Source organism: Perca fluviatilis, chromosome 7 (genome assembly GCF_010015445.1).
Source record: "Perca fluviatilis chromosome 7, GENO_Pfluv_1.0, whole genome shotgun sequence".
In the NCBI taxonomy this organism is placed as follows: domain Eukaryota; kingdom Metazoa; phylum Chordata; class Actinopteri; order Perciformes; family Percidae; genus Perca; species Perca fluviatilis.
The window spans coordinates 5,381,752-5,401,592 of NC_053118.1; the positions used below are offsets into that span (position 1 = coordinate 5,381,752).

At 42.5% G+C, this 19,841-nt stretch overlaps 1 protein-coding gene across 7 annotated transcripts in view; it reads left to right on the top strand.

Annotated features, from left to right (window-relative positions):
* The window catches only part of LOC120562244 (palmitoyltransferase ZDHHC3-like), a 130,877-nt gene that overhangs the window by 45,538 nt on the left and 65,498 nt on the right, over window positions 1-19,841 (top strand). For 2 of the 7 annotated variants that reach the window (XM_039805860.1, XM_039805861.1), the window contains exons 4-5: window positions 15,414-15,493; window positions 15,607-16,797. The exons of 4 other annotated variants lie outside the window; for them this stretch is intronic. In XM_039805860.1, coding sequence (XP_039661794.1) covers window positions 15,414-15,493; window positions 15,607-16,076 — 550 coding nt within the window. In that variant the 3' untranslated portion in view covers window positions 16,077-16,797. Of the gene's footprint in view, window positions 1-14,766; window positions 15,037-15,413; window positions 15,494-15,606; window positions 16,798-19,841 lie in introns of those variants that run through there. One more of the 7 variants, XM_039805865.1, reaches the window with a different exon arrangement.

Below are 19,841 nucleotides of genomic sequence, written 5' to 3' on the forward strand. Positions count from 1 at the left end.
CTCAAATGCCACTTATTGGTGTAGCAAAGTTGCTCCTCCACCTGTTTAAAGTTGGTCAATGTTTTGGTGATAATCGGGCCATAGGCTAGCATACACTTTTTCGGACACACACCTGCAAAGGCGAGATCTTTCAGTCTTAGACTTCCAGTTAGGTTTTGCTCTATTTCTCTCCATGGGACAAGATGAGGGATGAGGGATCTATCCACACTCTGAGGGCCCGTAGCTGAAAGGCTCTATGGTATACTTTAAGGTTGGGGAGGGCCAGGCCTCCCGTGTTTGTGGTGTTGCAAGGTAGAGTATTTTAGCCTAGGTTGTTTACTATTCCAAATATACTATATGAACGTCAGGCGTTTTGTTAGGAGGAGCAGCTAGCTAGCTATATGTCCCATTCAATACAATGGGAAAAGATCGCTGCTAGCTAGCTACACTTTCGGCATAACTATAGTAGCTATATTTACAGTTTGAATTTCATCACGGCACTTATATAACCTCTACCCCAAGGTCTTATAAAGCTAACAATGGTGTCAGATTTCAATTTAATGAATTTTTGTGAACACTAGCTAGGGGATTCATTAGCTGCGACTGTCCCTTCAATCCTATGTGTACAGATTGCGGCTAGTTAGCTTCATTTTTGGCGTAATTAGAGTATATTTACAGTTTGAATTTAGGCATTTAGTAGCCTGACGTGGTCATACTCAGATTCTAGTCAGAATGTGAGTCTGAAACCGCTCCATTGGGCTGTGATTATGGGGCGTGTTCCAACCAAACCAGGGAAAAAAATGCCTCTGCATTCATTGGATAGACCTCCAACCAATCAGAGCAATCGAACTCAACACTGTGTATCGTCTCCATAGCAACCACTCTTTGCACAATGCATTCGTTCTAACTTCCGACTTTTAGACTTTTTTGAAGCTGGATATATCATTTGTTTCCTGTAAATATAAATGTGGATAACGTTAATGATAGTGACATGCTCGCTACAGTTGCGTTTCTAGAGATGAATCGGCGAAAACACGTTTTATTTCTCCGATTCACGACTTTGTTCTAGCGCCGGCGGTCCCTCTCTTCAGTCTCTCTCTATGTCTCTCCACCATATAACGCTCTCTCTTTTCAGTCTCTCTCTATGTCTCTCCACCATATAACGCTCTCTCTCTTCAGTCTCTCTCTATCTCTCTCCACCATATAACGCTCTCTCTCTTCAGTCTCTCTCTATCTCGCTCCACCATATAACGCTACCGTGCTTTCGGGCAGTTGTTGAGGCTCCTCCGCTGAGGATTTTAAAATGAATGCGCTGTCGATATCTTCTGTAACAGACAGGTGGAATCTACACATCTCAACAAATTCAACCCAAGCGTTCTTTGGTGACGTGATTGATTCTGTTACTGTTGATCATCTGTCCGACAATCTGATTGGTCCGAACAGATCCTGTTCGGGCAATAATTGCTTCTCAACGGAGCGACTCCAGAACTAACTTCCCGACCTCGAATTTTGTGGGCGGGGCTAAGTTCGGCTGGCATCCAGGCTAGGCATTTAGTAGTCTATTCACCCAAAAAACGGTGACTTTGCGCGGGTACGAAGTGCCACGGGCTGCCAGCCTGACGGAGCTCAATTGAGCTCACAGCAGGCCGTGGTCTGTGAAGGAAGGCAGGCCAGGCGGTGAGGCAGCAACACAGGCAGCACCGGCCGCTGAAGTCGGACAAAATTTGCAATTAGACATAATTTTTTTGTAAAATGGCCCATATTTGACCTCTACATAGTTGATTTCTGGCATAAAAGTCTCAGAAGTGAATGTAATGGTAAAATAGCAGATGAACAATGTATACAATTTCTGAGATCTGCACGACCTAGATTCAGAAGACTAACTAATCTCAGGTCAGTTGTGTAGCCTATGTAAATGTTGGGGCGTGACAAAGAGAGACTAGAGCCAAATGAGGAGGAGCCGCCGAGTTGACATCAACTAGGCGGCTTGTTGAGATTTGCCCGTTTTCTGAGGCAGTTTCAAATTGTGAGATTTGCAGAGGAAAGAGGTGTCATTGGGATTTAGAGGTTCTATGTATGTCCTAGTTACCCACTAAACTGTCATTATTCAACTATGACAAGGTAAAATCGGTTTTGCATTCTATCACCCCTTTAAAAAAAAAAATGTCTATGTTAGTCTCGCTTTGCCAGACCTTCTTCCACAGCGCTATGGATGAGGGTCTGGCTAGTCCATACAGCATTCCAGGATGGGAGAAAAACATGCTCTGGTTTATTGTCATATCTTTAAACCAATCACAATCATCATGGGCGGCACTAAGCGGCGGACAGAGCCACCGTGCCACTGCAAAAAAAGCATCGGGAGGGAACTTATTTTGGTGAAACGTGTAAGTTCAAAAGTTGTTTTTGTTGTGCAGATTGGACAGATAGTCTAGCTAGCTGTCTCAATTTACCCTGCAGAGATCTGAGGAGCAGTTAACCAGAGACCTCATAAATCGACCGGAGTTTAAAATTCCAACACAAAGAAAGCATATGGTGAGATCACGTGACCGGCGAACTGCATGGCTGCTCTAGGCTAGAGCTCTCCGCCCCATCTCCGTATTTTTGTTGAAATCCAGGTCTATTCTTTTTTATACAACGCCAATCCTTTGATCTGTCACCACGGTAACTTAGCGGAATGCCTGCAGGAGCAAAAAAGCAGACCCCGCTGCAGTTTAACCGAGCAAAGAACTCTGCCAACGACGCTAGCATGGTGACGGCTAGCGAGGTTTCGGATGCTAACGCAGATCTACAGTACAGGCCAAAAGTTTGGACACACCTTCTCATTCAAGGTGTTTCTTTATTTTCATGACTATTCACATTGTAGATTCTCACTGAAGGCATCAAAACTATGAATGAACACATATGGAATTATGTACTTAACAAAAAAGTGTGAAATAAATTCTTCAAAGTAGCCACCCTTTGCTTTTTTGATAACTCTGCAAACCCTTGGTGTTCTCTCAATGAGCTTCATGAGGTAGTCACCTGAAATGGTTTTCACAAGCAAAGGGTGGCTACTTTGAAGAATCTAAAATATAAGACATGTTTTCACTTATTTCACAATTTTTCATGCTCTCATAAAACGATGGATTGGAAAGTTTGTAAGTACACCAGAAGTTTATGAACACTTGCCTGCTCTCTTCAGCTCTCTGTTGCTGCTGCTGCTGCTACCTGCAGTTAGACGAGTGCTTAGGGCCGTCTATAAATTACTACACCGAAAAGAGTTACAACAAAAATATTTATTAATTCAATGATTAAATAAGGTAATGTCTCCAAACTTTTTTTTATGAGAGCATAACCTATTTGTACTACTTGTAGACGTTTGGTATCATTTCGGGCATTATTAGTGGGGTAATTTACGAGATACAAACGTGGGTCCGTTAGCCCCTGCGCTAAGCTATTCAGCTGATAACGCTACTCTAGTTAACTCTTCCAATGTAAGACCCAGGTGAAAAAAGCTTCTGGGGGGGTGTTTGGCTCGAGGTCATGGTGCAAAGGACCCTAGGGTGAATTACTCCGAACCATCACTTTAAATCAGGACAGATCGGAGGTCAACCACACAAAAGCCCAAAAACACATATCGGACATGTTTAATGCAGTTGTGGAATCCCACGATCTTACGATATGGAGAATGCACAATCCTACTAGCAAGGATTAGACCTTTTTTTTCCCACACGTCAACGCACCCACTCCCGAATTGATTATATATTGTGCTCCAATGTACTTAAGGCAATGTTCCACACAACAGCAATGGAACCAGCAATCATGTCTGACCACAGTGCACTGATAACCACATTCCATTGTGATGTTAGGAGAAAAATCTAGAAGGTGGCAATTCAATAATTCCCTTCTCCAAAACACAGCTTTTAATACAGAATTTGGAGCCAAACTAGCAGAGTTCATATCAATCAATACTGGCTCAGTTTCGGACCCGGAGGACATCTGGCAAGCCACTAAAGGATTTATTAGAGATTTCACATCTTCCTTTGCAGCAAATTTGAAGAAAAAGAGAGAGGCAAGGATTGTGGAGTTGGAAGAATGTTGTAAATCGTTAGAGCAATCTCTTAAGACTTGTTTTTCTAAATCTACACATACTCTTTTAGTTACAAATTGAGCAGAGCTAAATGATTTGCTAAAAAGGAGAGCTGAATTCATAATGCACAGAGTGAGGCAAAATTACTATTTTAATGGCTGTAAAACAAGCAAATAGCTAGCTCTGAAATTAAAACAAAGAGATTCCAGAGCTGCTATCAATAGCATCCGCACGGACCGAGGTAGCTCAACGAATCCTAAAGAGATCACTGCCACTTTCCAATTCTTTTATTCAAAGCTGTATGAATCCTCCTGCAATCCAGATCCGACGCAGGGCCAAAAGTTCCTAAGAGAGCTAAACCTGCCTCTTCTTGACCCAGAGGAGGCAGAAGAAGTGGGTCAACCTATTACGTTAGAGTAACTCAAATCAGCGTTAAAAACAGCTAAGAAAGGGAAAACACCGGGGTTGGACGGAATTCCATTGAAACTCTTAATACAGTTCTTTGACACACTAGGACCTATCATTTCACAAACTTTAACCTCGGCCATAGAGAGGGGCACCTTTCATCAACAAACCAACACTGCACTAATTTCGGTCATACACAAAAAGGGCAAAGATCCTACGGAGTGTTCAAATTACAGGCCCATCAGCTTCATTGGGACTGATATTAAAGGGGTGATAGAATGCAAAACCGATTTTACCCTGTCATAGTTGAATAACGATAGTTCGGTGGGTAAATAGGACATAAATAGAAGCTCAAAATCCCATTGACACCCCTTTACTATGAAAATCTCATATTTTGAAACTGCCGCTGAAATCGGGCGAATCTCAACAAAGCTGGAAGTTGACGTCAACCTCCCAAAAACCGGAACCTTTGTCAGCCCATGGGTGTATTAAGAGAACGGTCACGCCCCAACATTTACATAAGCTACACAACTGACCTGAGATCACGTAGTCTTCTGAATCTAGCTAGGTCACGCAGATCTTTTCCATTACAAAATTCACTTCTGAAACTTTTTAATGCGAGAAATCAACTATGTAAAGCTCAAATATGGGCTGCTTTACGAAAATGGATGGCTAATTGCAAATTTTGTCCGACTGTGTGTCGGAGTTCAGCGCCGGTGCTGCCTGTGTAGCTGCCTCGCCGCCCGGCCTACCTTCCTTCACAGACCCCGGCCTGCTGTGAGGTACTTGGAGCTGCGTCACGACTGGCAGCCCACAGCACTCCATACCCGCGCCAAGTCACCATCTCTTGGGCTAATGACAACCAAATGCCCCTGCCCTGACAGAGCTCCAGGGCCTGCAAGTCTCCTCTTCCTGCTAGCTAAATGCCCGGTGTATGTGAGTGAGAGCGCGGTCAGCGAGCTTGTTACGCCAGCAATCTCTTACCACAGGTTTCAGTTAATCTTTTAATGTGTGTAATTATAATGTGTTGAGTTATTTAAACAAACGATTGGGGAAATAAACGCCGCTTGTCCGCGAGTCTCATTGATAGAGCCTGCTGCTGGATGTAGCTCTATCAATGAGAGCTAGCTAGCCTCCTCTTAGAATTCCTCTGAAATTCACAAATATTCATTAAGGCGAGACACTACAGGTGAATAGGGTAACATTTTAAAATAATAGATATCACCATGAAACTTCCTCAGTTGATTACTTACATAAGTATATAAAAAAAATGTATTACAAGTTTTTGAAATGTGTATGTTTAATTATGCAAATTAGGCATTATCTCATTAAATATGCGCGATTTTGCATATATTTTCGGTAGATAGATCTGAACATATGATAAAGCCAGGTGCAAAATTATTTTTTCATTTTGTTTACACACAAGATGAAAACAAAATTACAGAGGGATTTCAGGATATCTGCTTTCATTACCTAGAAAATCCAAATATACTGTCCATAGCCTTAAAAAATCGATTTTCGCTATATCTTTTTGCTTAAAATGTCACATAAATCAGGCCAGGAATGATTTATTAACAAATCCCTCTGTAAATATCTTCAGAATACTGCTAAGTGTATAACTGGAAAGTTTGGTGTACATAGGTGCTACATAGGCTGAGATGTTTATACTGGAGAATGACAAAAACCTCATTTTGAGAAAACGGCATTTAAAGATTTAAATAGGGGAATTTAATACATTTCTATTGGAAAAATTGCTCAAAAACCGAATAAATGCCCAGGCCCTTAGTAATAATAATACAGAATATTTCAAGCTCATGAAAATTGATTATTTAATAAAATGGCAGGCATATAAGGCCTACAAGTGCAGTAACTCATTGAATTAACATTTGCGTATCATGCACAAAGTTGCCAACAAAACCCACGCTAGACAGTTGTATGGACAGAACAAGACCAACAGTAGATGTCACAGCTTTCTAAAGTCTAATTGTCCACTCCAGCACCATATGTAGGCTAGTTTAGCTGTGCTTAGACTCTTGAGCCTATGTTTTACACTGGCAGTTGTGACAGCCTCAGCTTTCGAGATCCTGAGCATTTCAGTTTCTCTCGTTGAATTGACCATCACAACTGTTCTCTGAAGCCACAACTTCTCCATAACAGACAGCATGGCAGAGGCACCTTCATCAAGGTGGAGATGGCCATACTTAACAGAAAGCATGGCAGAGGCACCTTCATTGAAGGTGAAGATGGCCATACTTGCTGCTGCCTCAAGCTTACTTTCCCCACAAAACAGTCCCCTCAGTCAGCCGATGGAGAAGCTAACTAACCAGGCTCCCATCAGCACCGGTTCATAACAACACAACAGAACCAAACTAATTATGAATCATTCAAAAGACCAATATTTAGAACATTGGAGAAAGCAAACCAAGTAGACTAAATTGTTATTTGACCACCAACTAGGTCAGACAGACAGGTCAGTGAGAGAGAGAGAGACAGGCTCAGTGACCACCAGCTGGGTCAGACAGAGATGCATTTCCTCCTCCACTGGGAAAAACTATCTTCACTAAGAGAATTACACCTTGGAAAAATAGCCAAAAAAATAAAACTTCCCAAAGTTACCACCAGAAAAGAAGCTGGTAGTTCTCCTAGGAGACAGCAGCTCTACTGACAGCTAAATATGGATCTGTCTGCCACAGCCTGAGGGACTCACAACCACTTAGGATCCCAAAATTATAGATTTGTTTAGTAGCCTATTATATAGTAATTATATTATACAACCATTTTAACTGTTGTGTAATGTAATTGTTTTGTAATATAGTGTGTTGTATCGCGATCAGTACAGTGTAGTTAGTATATATGTGACACATATGACATGTAGGCTATATGACTTTGTGTAAACTGCTTCTGCAGAGAGAGGGTCTGATTACCTCCGCTGTCCGAAAACTCCTGTTTTCTGAACGACAGTTGACACATCGACGTACTATGTGAAGGCATTTCATCATCTGCTGTCTTAGTGTGTAATCCCCTGGGTCTTCTTACTAATAACAACTGTTTTCGTCTTCTCTGAGGTGATTTTCGACCGTTTTCGACGCATTTATTTTGACATTCTGAACTACCGCGGAAATGTCAGAGCGCGTCACGTGACCATTCTAAGTGAATCACGTTGTCAGGAATTGTCATCAGCCAATGAGATTGCGCATTTAGCGCTAAATCCCCCCTTTTACTTTCACGATTGGTTGCTGATGAAAAGGAAATGACCATATTTGGATCCAACAGCATTGTAGAGGAGAGAGAGAGCTTTCCAACGGTATATGAGATGACAGGGTGCAGACAGCGATCGTGAGCGCGGGATGATTTAGAACGCCAACTTCTGTTGAATTTAGGAGAAATCTACCGACGCAAACTGACAAAGTTTAGTAAAATAAAGACCTAAATGTGTATTTTTGACTTTTTTTCACCTAAAGTCTGAAAGAAGATATGTAATTGAACACAAATAGCCAAAAATCTAAAAATTGACCATTGAAAAAAAACTGATGTTTTTGCCTGCCGTGTCTCGCCTTAACTTGAAATCGGACACCGTTGTTAGCTTTATGAGATATTTAGCTAGATGTCATATATGTGGCATGACGAAATTCAAACTGTAAATATACTCGAATTACGACCAAAAATGAAGCTAACTATCTGTGATTTGTAGCTAGCTACACAGGTAGCTAGCTAGGATTGAAGAGACAGTTGCAGCTAACGGAAGCCCTACTCTTCACAAATATTCATTAATTTGAAATCGGACACCGTTGTTAACTTTATAAGACATTTAGCTATATGTTGTATACGTGGCGTGACGAAATTCAAACTGTAAATATACTCGGAATGACGCCGAAAATGAAGCTAACTATCCGTGATTTGTAGCTACACAGGTAGCTAGGATTGAAGGGACAGTTGCAGCTAACGGAAGCCCTACTCTTCACAAATATTCATTAATTTGAAATCTGACACCGTTGTTAACTTTATAAGATATGTATCTAGATGTTGTAAACGTGGCTTGACGAAATTCAAACTGTAAATATACTCGGAATGAAGCCGAATATGAAGCTCACTATCCGTGATTTGTAGCTACAAATCTACATCCAGCCGCAGGCTCTATCAATGGGACTCGTGGACAAGCGGCGATTATTTCCCCAATTGTTTGTTTAAATAACTCAACACATTATAATTACACACATTAAAAGATTAACTGGAACTGTGGTGAGAGATTGCTGGCGTAACAAGCTCGCTGACCGCGCTCTCACTCACATACACCGGGCAGGAAGAGGGGAGTTGCAAGCCCTGGAGCTCTGTCAGGGCAGGGGCATTTGGTTGTCATTAGCCCAAGAGACGGTGACTTTGCGCGGGTATGGAGTGCAGTGGACTGCCAGCTCCAAGTACCTCATAGCAGGCCGGGGTCTGTGAAGGAAGGCAGGCCGGGCGGCGAGGCAGCAACACAGGCAGCACCGGCGCTGAACTCCGACACACAGTCGGATAAAAGTTGCAGTTAGCCATCCATTTTCGTAAAGCGGTCCATATTTGAGCTTTACATAGTTGATTTCTCGCATAAAAAAGTTTCAGAAGTGAATTTTGTGATGGAATAGCCCGATAAACAATGTATAACTTTGCAGTGTCTGAAATATGAGAGTCTCCCATGTGTTTCTATGTAGTTTGCTCAAACCAATCAGCACGTAGCTCATTCGGAATATTAATGAGCATACCATATTTGGAAGAAAAGCTCTTGTTCCAAAAAGAGCCATATTCACAGGGTAGTTCAGGGCCTAATAAAATAGCATTCGGGCAATTTTCAGCCCAACCAATGTTACATACCCTATTAGGAGACCTTAAGGAACAGTGTAAAATACCCTATATAATCATTCTATCACCCCTTTAAGTTTAGGGTTAGGGGATTGGTCATGTACATGTAAGCATGGACGCCTGGCCAATAGTAGTGTGTGAACACTATTGAAGGGCAGGTCTTGGCGTGGCCATAGTGGGATTCGTAATATCGCAACCCGGGAAGCTGCGCCAATGCGGGACCTGAACGTACATTACGTAGGGGGGGGGGGGGGCAAACGTTAGTCAATATCGAGAGGTTTGATGCACAAGGTCTGCGGTACTCTGTCATTGCAAATGTAGTGGTTAACAGTTCATCTCCATGCATATACAGACTACCTTTAACAATTCTCTACTATAAACAAACTTCTTAACCCCGCTGACCACAGGGGACAGCAGAGAGAAATGAGAGAGTGACTGAGAGGGTGGAGGGGGGTAGGCAGGTATGGTGGTTGAAAGAGCAGGGGAGGTGGTCAGGTTGTTGTAAATGGTGTCATAGGCGCCGATTGATGTTTTCCACCGTGAGTGCTCACAGGCGTACGTCGTTTAAAAAAAAAAAAAAGTAGTCAATAGTTGTTTGCATTTCAAAATCTTAGGAAATGGACAGCGGCCGACACGAACACACGCGCCTATTAACTCGATAATAAAGCCGTAAAGCAGGCTTTCAACTCAGGACAGCGCCACTTCTCACAAATACAGATAGGATTGGAGATGAGAAGTTTAACTGACATGTAACCGCCATCAGCTTTGTGGGAAATTAAGAATCAATGACACCGACATAACCAGTCACACTATGACAGACTCTCCACTTAGCTTCAACTGCAATGTTTAATTGCACGGTATCAGCGCCTATGAATGGTGTTGATTTTGGATTGAAAAAGTGGGAGAAAGAGTTACATTTGTCCACTCTGAAGGTTGTAGAAACTTTGTCAGGTGGGTTAAGAAGTTTGTTTATTGTAGAACACCGGAGGCCTGTACTACGAAGCAGGATTTGGCGTAAGCGAGCTAACTTCAGGTTCAACCCAGGGTTTTCTGTATCAAGAAGGTGGATCACTTGTTATCGGGTTCAATCGCCATGGTAACTCATGCTGAACGCCTAACCTAGTCGGGAGTAGGTTAAGTTGGAGATCAGAGATCAACCGGTGTTAAAGCACCGCCTACTGACCAATCAATACTCTGTTGATAACGGCGTCACCGTTCTTAAAGAAGATCAGGCAGACCTCGGTGCAGAGAGAGAGAGAGGGAGGGGGAGAGAGAGGGGAGAGAGGGGTGCGCTCATAAAAATTAAAACCTTTAGAGACCGACAATCCCGTTAACATTCCCTGATGGGTATTTTTATGAAATATATATATTTTAATAGGAGGGAATTACAAATCGGCTATTTGTCGGCTTCTTGAGCCGTGTGTCGCCAATGCGCACATCGGTTTGAATTATGTTTTTATATGTTTTATTTCACGATCGCTTACCACTGCTGGGGTGGCAACTGAAATAATAGGCTGAAGCACAAGCGTAATTATGGTCAGATCTTGGTCCTGACTGATGGGGAAGTGACCAGTGTAGTCTAATGTAGGCTATTATAGTGGGTGTACTGTATATTGGCCAGAATCTGCCTTTGGGGCCGGAGGGGGGCATGTCATAGTGGGGGGGCCTGGGTGTCCTCCCCCAGGGAAGTTTTAAGCATCAACGACTTCATTTCCTGCATTTCCATACACTTTAATGCACCAATTTATGGTAAAAATACCTTTATTCAGCCTGTATATATGTTAAGAAAAAAGCACGGATGACAATTCAAAATTTAGCAAAAATATAATGTAGGGCTGGACCAGAATATTCAAATATTCGTTCGGTGGGTTGGTATTCGATTTGAAAATTTGACATTCGAATATTCGTTTTTTTTTATTTTTTTATTTTTTTTTTATTTATTTTCTGCATTTATCTCTCGTTCACACTCCAGTCCAGTTGGTGGCGGTAATGCACATTTAAGTTTGTTTGCCAACCGCCAATAAACTACAAAGAAGAAGAAGAAGATACTAAACTACCGATATTATGGGATTCTTCACCTTTCCCATTTTCTTCACTAGCGGAGCCAGTTGATATATCAAACTCTTGCCGAAACCAGTCGGGAGAAGAGCAAAAACACACGATGACGCCCACTTCGAGCATTTAGCAAGCTGGGCAGAGAAGCTAGCGGCGATAACAAGTGCGGAAATGGAAAACTATTTCGCGTTTTCCGTTGTGATTTGGCCAGAAACCTCAACATTGTGAGGCGAAGAGATCGTTTTGGAATATAAAGCTTGGATATTACATTTCCTTGGACTCTTGGGGATTTATGAAAATCAAGTTTTGGTCAAAATACCACTTTGTTGCTGAAAGGACAATGAAAACAGGTATGCATGCACTCTCGGCAGCGCCGATTACGGCTGAATTGTTTTATTTTCTGTTACTTTGTAACAGTTGTGTACATGGCTGTATATTTTAAAGATTTAATGCTATAAAGTTATAAAAACGCTCATGAGTGGAAGTTTTATCGAGGTTACAGCGACGCCCCAGTCAAGTGTCCTGTTGACGGGACGGTGATCCTTGAGAGGTTAAAAGTTTATTAATTCTGAACGCGTCTGGCCTGTCTATCTATATTGCACCAAATACAACACTGCACTCCCTTGTGAAGTCGTTTGGATGAAAGGTTCTCAAAATAATCAAAATGCTAACAAACAGACACATAGAGATTCCTGCCTTTATTAGAGATAATATGTTCAGCCCCCTCTCTCCTAAGCTTCGAATATTCGATACTCATTACTACCGAAGCTTCGAAGCTCAAAAAATGGTATTCGGACCAGCCCTAATATAATGGAAAGTAGCATATGTTGTTACGTGTCATCATATTTTTAAGTGGGTATAGCCTATATAGAAATCCTGGAGCTTACTATCACGTAGACCACACCACTCGAAGTGATATTGATAGGATAAGCGTTGTGATTTACGTAAAACAGCGTCGGCTTTTTTGCCAGCTTTCCTTCCTGCTTTCCTTCCTGCATTTTGCCTGTAAAACCGTGTTTGTGTTCTTCATATTTATGTAGAATTATAGTTTGCTCTTCTTGTTTAAAATATGCGGCTCTGGTAGATGTTTGCGATTGGTCGTGGTGTGCAAAGACCGCCTCTTTTATGTGAACGCGCGCGCCTCTGAATTGGGAAACCCTGAGTTGACTGAACAAGTTGATAACCAGCGTCGTGATACAGCTTATGCGGGACCGCGCTTGTTAGGTTAGGTGAAGCCATTATCTGAAAGAGATCCAGGGCATGTTGATCTTGCTTCGTAGTACAGGCCTCAGGGGACCACGCGAAAACCAAAACGTAATGCTAGGAGATAAAAATCAGTAAATATTGAGAAGTGTGAGCTGCAAGGTCTGTGATACATTCCCATTGCAAATATTTCATTAACATTGATTAACAGGGCAAAACTCTTATATGTTGATTATAGCGCCCACTAATGGCCAATCTTTGCCAAATTTGGTACAAATCCTCAGAGCAAAATGTGCAAAAATTAACATATTGAACATTATAACTCATAAAGGACAAACTATTAACATTTCTTACACACAGTTGATACATCTTGGATGTAACAGTATGGATTAATTTCACAAAGACCTGAAAAACTCTGGACATCTAGGCTGGATGCAAAACCTTCTATAAGGGCTAAGAAGACAAACAAAAACATCAGCAGAAAGGGGCAGCTGTTAGCTTTTAGCTCCAAAAGACCCTAAGTTTCGACTATTTATAATTATTAAGTTATAAAGTTACGAGTCAGAAGTGCCGTTTGGCGTTGTATACAACATGCTTGACCTCAGAAGTGGTTAAAAGGCCCAAACTGGTATATGTTGACTATAGCGCCCCCTAATGGCCGATCTTCGCCAGATTTGGTAGAGAGCATCGTAGTGGGATATTGAACAAGCATCTCAAGTTATTTGCTGATAACCTTTAATTTGGCCGAGATGTGATTAAAGTTAGTGTTTAGAAGCTAGCTAGGAAAATTTGTTTGGTCGTCAAATGCGCATACTTTAACATAGCAACATTCCTTCAATAACTTTTTGTCAGGTCCATCTGGTGATCCTACCTACCAGGTTTCGTGCAGATTGGTCGCACGGCCTAGGACAAGTTCGAAAAAGATGTGACTCATATACGTGATTCAGTTGGATCCAGTGAACGCGAAGATGTATGGTTTTTGAATGTCGGGAGTACGGTGTTGGAATTATAGGGCCAAACGCGTTTTTTCTGCTATAGCGCCACCTAGTGGTGGAAGTGGGTCAATTATTGCGACTGAGGTCCTTGCAGAGTTTTGGACTAGTCCTGAAAATGGCAACCCCCCACCATGTACGGTTTAGGCTGTAGTCGGAGTTCTAGGCGGAGAAGAATAATAATGAAGAAGAAAAAAAATAAAAACCTTTAGAAAAACAATAGGGTTCCACGCTCCGCTGGAGATGTGAACCGCATTGCCTTGCAACACGTGGTTCCCATGCCCCCTCGGGCTTGGACCCCTAATAAAAACTTTTAGAAAAACAATAGGGTCCCACAGTTAGCTTTGTAAGACCTTGGGGTAGCTGTGATATAAGTGCCGTGACGAAATTCAAACTGTAAATATATTATAGTAATGCCGGCAGCTAGCACGAGCTAGCTACCGGCAAAATCGAGACAAGAACTCTGGCAAGACCAGAGGCGGAGGACTGCATTTTTGTGCATAATGAATGGAGTACCAACCGCAGGATCGTTGCCCAGCACTGCTCACCTGACCTGGAAGCCCTGTCTGTAATATACAGGCCATTTTATTTACCACGAAAACAGCACACTGCTGTCTACATAGCCCTCGATGCTAACGTTAGCACGTTTGGCTCACTGCTAACCATAGTGAACAAACTGCAGCGCGATCACCTGGAGGGGATACATATTGTAGCAGGGGACATTAACAAGGCGTCCTTAAAGTCTGTACTCGCCAGCTTTTTCCAGCATGTAGATTGTGCTACTAGAGGGAAGAACACACTAGACCATGTATACTCTAACATCAAGAAAGCATACAAAACTGCACCTCTCGCTTAGCCTCGTGAGACCGTCCTGATCTCGCAAGCTCCAGTTTTCCACTCGCAGATCAGTCTGGCATCTTGAGGTAGAGAAAATTTGAAGCCATTCGCCAAACGACCGGGCCAATCAGCATTGGTTTTGAGGCGGGTTTAGGTGTGACGCAACGAGAAACGACTGTTCAGTCTAAACAACATGGCGGCTTCCACGGACGAGATGAGTGTAACTATTGCGCAAGTTTTGTCCGAATTAGAAAGTATTCATTCATTGAAAGCAGAGCAAAAAACGGCACTGGAGGCTTTTCTCGGAGGAAAAGATGTTTTTGCTCTTCTCCCGACTGGTTTTGGCAAGAGTTTGATATATCAACTGGCTCCGCTAGTGAAGAAAATGGGAAAGGTGAAGAATCCCATAATATCGGTAGTGTCTCCGTTGGTTGCCCTGATGAAAGATCAAATCAAAGAGGCTGGGAAGCTAGAAGTCTCTGCCACGCAGCTGGGAGGAATGAACGACACAGACATTCTCCACGGCCGATTCCAGTTGGTGTTTGGTAGCCCTGAATCTTGGTTACTGAACGAGAAATGGAGGAATATGCTTTCTTCAGAAGTGTACCGTGAAAACTTGGTGGGGATTGTCGTTGATGAGGTTCATGTCACATACAAATGGTAAGTTTAAAAACGTTAACGTTTGCTACGTTACCTAACTTAATTGTATGTTAAACGATGGCATTAGAAGAACCACAAGGTCCTTGAAGCCAAACTAACGCTAGCTAGCTAACAACTCAGCTAGCTAGCTAACAACAAGTACTATCAATTTGTTCATAAGCAACGTTGGCTTACAGTCACAAAATGATGAAATGTTTTTGTATGTTACATAAACCTCTATATTTATGTTGTATGTCAACGCCAAACAACCTATCCATAGTGATAAGCTAGCCAGCGTTAGCTAACTTAACATTGCCCTTGCTGTAAATGCTCCTATGCATGTTTTTTAACCTTTACTCAGTAAGACTTATTGTTGGATCTCGTTTTCTGTCAACCAGGGGAGAGGGTGCAAAAGGGGAGGCTGCCTTCAGGGAGAGCTTTTCTAGGCTGGGAGAACTCCGATCCATTGCCAAAGAAGGTGAGCTAGTTAAAATGGTTATTGGGGGCCAAAGCAGTGAAGCTCTGTAGTCATCCGTCGTGTTTCTACCTTTTCTTATGTGTGTTTGCCTTTTTGTCTTTCCGGTACACCAGTGTTAGCGTTGACAGCATCTGCGGATACAAAGAACAGACGCCGGGTGACCAAGCTGCTGCATATGGAGAATGCAACTAAAGTGACTGTGAGCCCAAACAGGACAAACATCAGACTTGGACTGACACAGGTTCCTTTCAATGACTTCAGCTGCATGGACTGGGTATTGAAGGAGGTCAAAGATAAGGCACTGTCAATGTCCCCCATCATTATTTATTGCAAATCACTGAAGTCAGTAGGAAAGGTGTTCAGCTATATTAAAGCAGAACTTGGTGAAGATGCTTGGATTGAACGGGACCAGGATCATAAGGCTGAAAACCTTCTGATAGGAATGTTTCATAGTAAGACACTCACACATCATAAACAACGAGTGCTGGCATCGTTTAATGGAGAGGGGAGCTGCAGAGTTGTAGCAACAACAGCTCTCGGGATGGGCTTGAATTTTTCACTCTATATGTTCATGTGCATCTGATGTTTGTGGAGAGCCTATTCTTAAACATGAGTTGTTAGAACCAGATGTTTTCATTGATCTGAAATGTAGAGCGGTAACAGAAGATGATAAAACCTTAGTCCGGGATATGTTGGAGGAATACAGGAGCTCTTTAGTTAACGACACTGCTCGTCTCTTCACTAGCAGGTCAGCCTGTACGGGATTTAGCACTGAACTTATTGAGGCAGTGGTAGAACACAGCAAACACATATTTGACTTGGCTTACATTAATACCTTCCAGTATTCAGAGCACGACATGCAAGAGAAATTTTACTAGTAATTAGTGAGGTTTTTGGTGATATTGAGTTGGATATAGAGCCTACTTCCCACAAGGACTGCTTCACAGAGCCAGACATTGACTACACAGGTTATTTTGATGATAAGGATGAGGACTCAAGTGAGATGGGAACCCAACACAGCAGCACAGACTGACTATCACCACCATTCAGGTGCGGGCCATTAGTGTCTCTTACAACAACTCAGAATATTACTCAACCTGAACTCAACCTAGGTTGTGCTCTTGTGTTTTGTAAAGATTTTAAATTACTTTGCCATGTACAGTTTCTTGAACCAATGTAATTGATTAAAGCTGAGTGTCACTGTTGCTCCAAACTGTTTGTTTTCACCTGTTAAAATAGATTGATTGATACTTGCATCATTGTGAAACAAAGTTACTATGTGATAATAAAACAATAACACATGGTACCTTTTATTTCTCCTTTTTAATTTAAGTTTCAGAAGTGATAGAGGTAGTCAACGTGCAAGTTTACAAAGTTTTCAAATGGGTAGGTTCCTCCACTCTTTCAATTTGGACCACATCCCTTCCCATTCCAGAACCTGTTCCAGGTGAGACTGTGAGCCAAGTGAGGGGAGAGCGTGGCGTTGACCTGCATGGTCAGTAGGAGTGTGCTGTAGGCATATTGGGTATGTCCGTAGGCCTTATAGAACAAGAGTGCTACAGTATACAACTTCAACAACCTCTCTCCATCTCCCTCCACTGCATCCTGCATGTTGGACAGAAACAAGCCAAAGCAGAGTCTTGCTTCTGTGTGTTCTTTTTTGTGGTGCCTTGAACCTGTCCTGGCTGTATCTGGCACAGACACTGAAGCTGCAGCGAAACCATGTTGTTTCCTCTCATGGTTCTCCCTTACATTCCAGTACTTGTAGACCACCTTGCAACCTGGCATGCGGCATGGGAGCTCCTGTCCCTTTAGAGGCTGTTCGCTGGCAGCGTCTCTGGCACCGGTTAAAATGTCAGCAGAGTCTGGAAACACACCAAATCTGTCCACAACTTGGGACACAATGTCATGCAGCCAGCTCCTTCTCACCTCCAGTGAACCAGTCTGGATGTGTTCGGGGATGAAGCCTTCTGGGACATCTGTTGAGACATACAAAAAAGTAATGATGATAAATACATATTTTTGGAGGCAGCAGACATGACAAAAATGAGAATTTGAAATATTACATTTAAATAAATGATTAAATTGCTTCAGAAAAAAATATAGTGACCAGTCAGTGGTAGTCAGTGTATAACCATGATTGTGCTCAACTGTTTAACCCATTTAAGCGTTGTCATTTTACCATTAAGGCCGGGAAAGCGTTGGTCATTTTGTAGGATTAGTTTTTACTATTTTCTGAGTTTTCAGGTTTTACAGACATTTTTGGTAGGCATTTTAGGCCTAAATGGGTTTAGTGATGACAATAACTGGATAAACTGAGGTCCACACAGCAGTTCTTTTAGAAGAACTCGTACCTGCAAAATCCTTCAGTCCAAAATGCTCCATCGCAGCAGCCAGGAAGAGAGCAGCAGTGTCCTTCTGCACAAACTCTTTGTGCATTGAATGCAGTATGTGGGCCTTGTTTTGCATTGCTGCTCCTGTAAAAAGAAAAAGATTGCGTGTGAATTTTTTTTATTTTTGGAGCGGACTCATGCCAAATTCATGGTGGCAGGTCTTCATCTCCACTCACAGTACACAAGTACGTTCTCACCAAAACAAGTACCAAGCCTTAATTCATGGTGGCTGGAGTTCATCTGCACAAAGTATAACCCTGAAAAACATAATTTAAAAAAGGTAGTTAGAAATGGCCCGACAATGCCGACACAAAAACCAGTATGCAGAATATGCGTACGTACAAAACACACATACCAAGAAGAACAAATAAGACCACAGAGAAAAATGTCCAAATCACTACAAAATGACTTTTTTTTTCATGGTGTCATTCATGATGACCTCAGCCTGTTCATGTTAGAAAGCAGTGTCTCATGATCTGAAAGAGATCATGAGACACTGCTTTGAAGAAGACCTTGTGATATATCTAAAGGCATAGATAAACATGAATGAAAAGACGGAGTGCTACAGCAATAGGCTACTGGCAAATGGTGCTTGCACACCTGATTAACCACTTCATCCAATAGTATGGCACAGAAAATAAAGATGGTCACCAAACTTCAAGGCTGATATACAAGGCTGGGATGGCAAGGCAGCTATATTGCCTCCCTGGGCTCTTCCTAGACAGGGTACATGTGCAGTAAAGATCTACGCTGCACATGCAAAAAGGGCTCATTAGATTGCGTGAGACCATTGAATGGAGGGGTGCTTGTTTACTTTCACATGAGCTCACAGTCCACCCTCTGATCGCGCTGCCTGTGTGTGCGCTAAACCTTTTCCTTACCTGTGTGGATCTTTACTGCACATGTACACTGTCAAGGAAGAGCCCAAGCAATATGGCCGCATCACCATCCCAGCCCTGTGAACAGCTATTGGCTGTTAATACACTACTGTCTTGGTTAAAGTTTGAGGTCAAACATTTAACTTCACTCACCTCAAACAAGTTTCAGATTGCATGCCAATCCTCAAACTTGAAAACAAGCCCTTCAAGTCGGTCCTCCACACTTTCCCCTTCAGCAAAGGTCCACTGAAGGTTCCTACTGTTCCCCTCCGTCAGCCGGTCACCGCCGACTAGAATGCTCTCCAGTCCATCTGGGCCTTTTGGAGTATACCTACATGACACATATGTAGATTTACATGCTTTATCAATACACTTCCCTTCAGACCAAGCTGAAGGCATTTCTCCTATCCAGTGCCAAATGCCCATTGTGAAATTTGCCCAAAAGTGAAATTTCCCACCGCTGCCTTAGTTCACACTTACTCTTTCTGGATGTGCTGTAGAACATCCACCAAGTCTCCAGATTTGTTTTCATCCTTGAAAATAATTCCAAGAGTGTACTATAAAGACAGAATGCATGGATTGTAGTGACAAAGGTTTGTGTTTAAAAAAACATACCTGTACATTAGTGACTTCTTAAGCAACAAAGTTACATGAATGTCCAACACACAATACAGTGTATTTCATAAATACTTACATGGGTGGAGACCTCTGACATGATCTTTGAAAACTTGTGAGGGATGTGACGAACCATGACTGTGGAGAAGGGCTTGAAGGCATCTAAGTGCTGTGCGAGGATCCGGCTGCCCAGGACTACATATTCACAACGCATATGGGCTTGGGTTTCAGGGCCAGGGAGGGAGTCCCCAATGTCGTACTCCATGATTGGCTGAGTGGGCTTGTCCTTGCTGAGATGATGTGAAGGCACTCTGTCTTCGACCGCAAGGTGGTGGATCCAGTGAAGTGACTTGTTCCCTCGGACGACAGACTGGTGGTGTGTGCGAACAAAAAAGTCTAGATTGTCAAATATAATAGCATATGTAGGTGGTGGAGTTGACCATGTTGGTGATGCTTCTACTG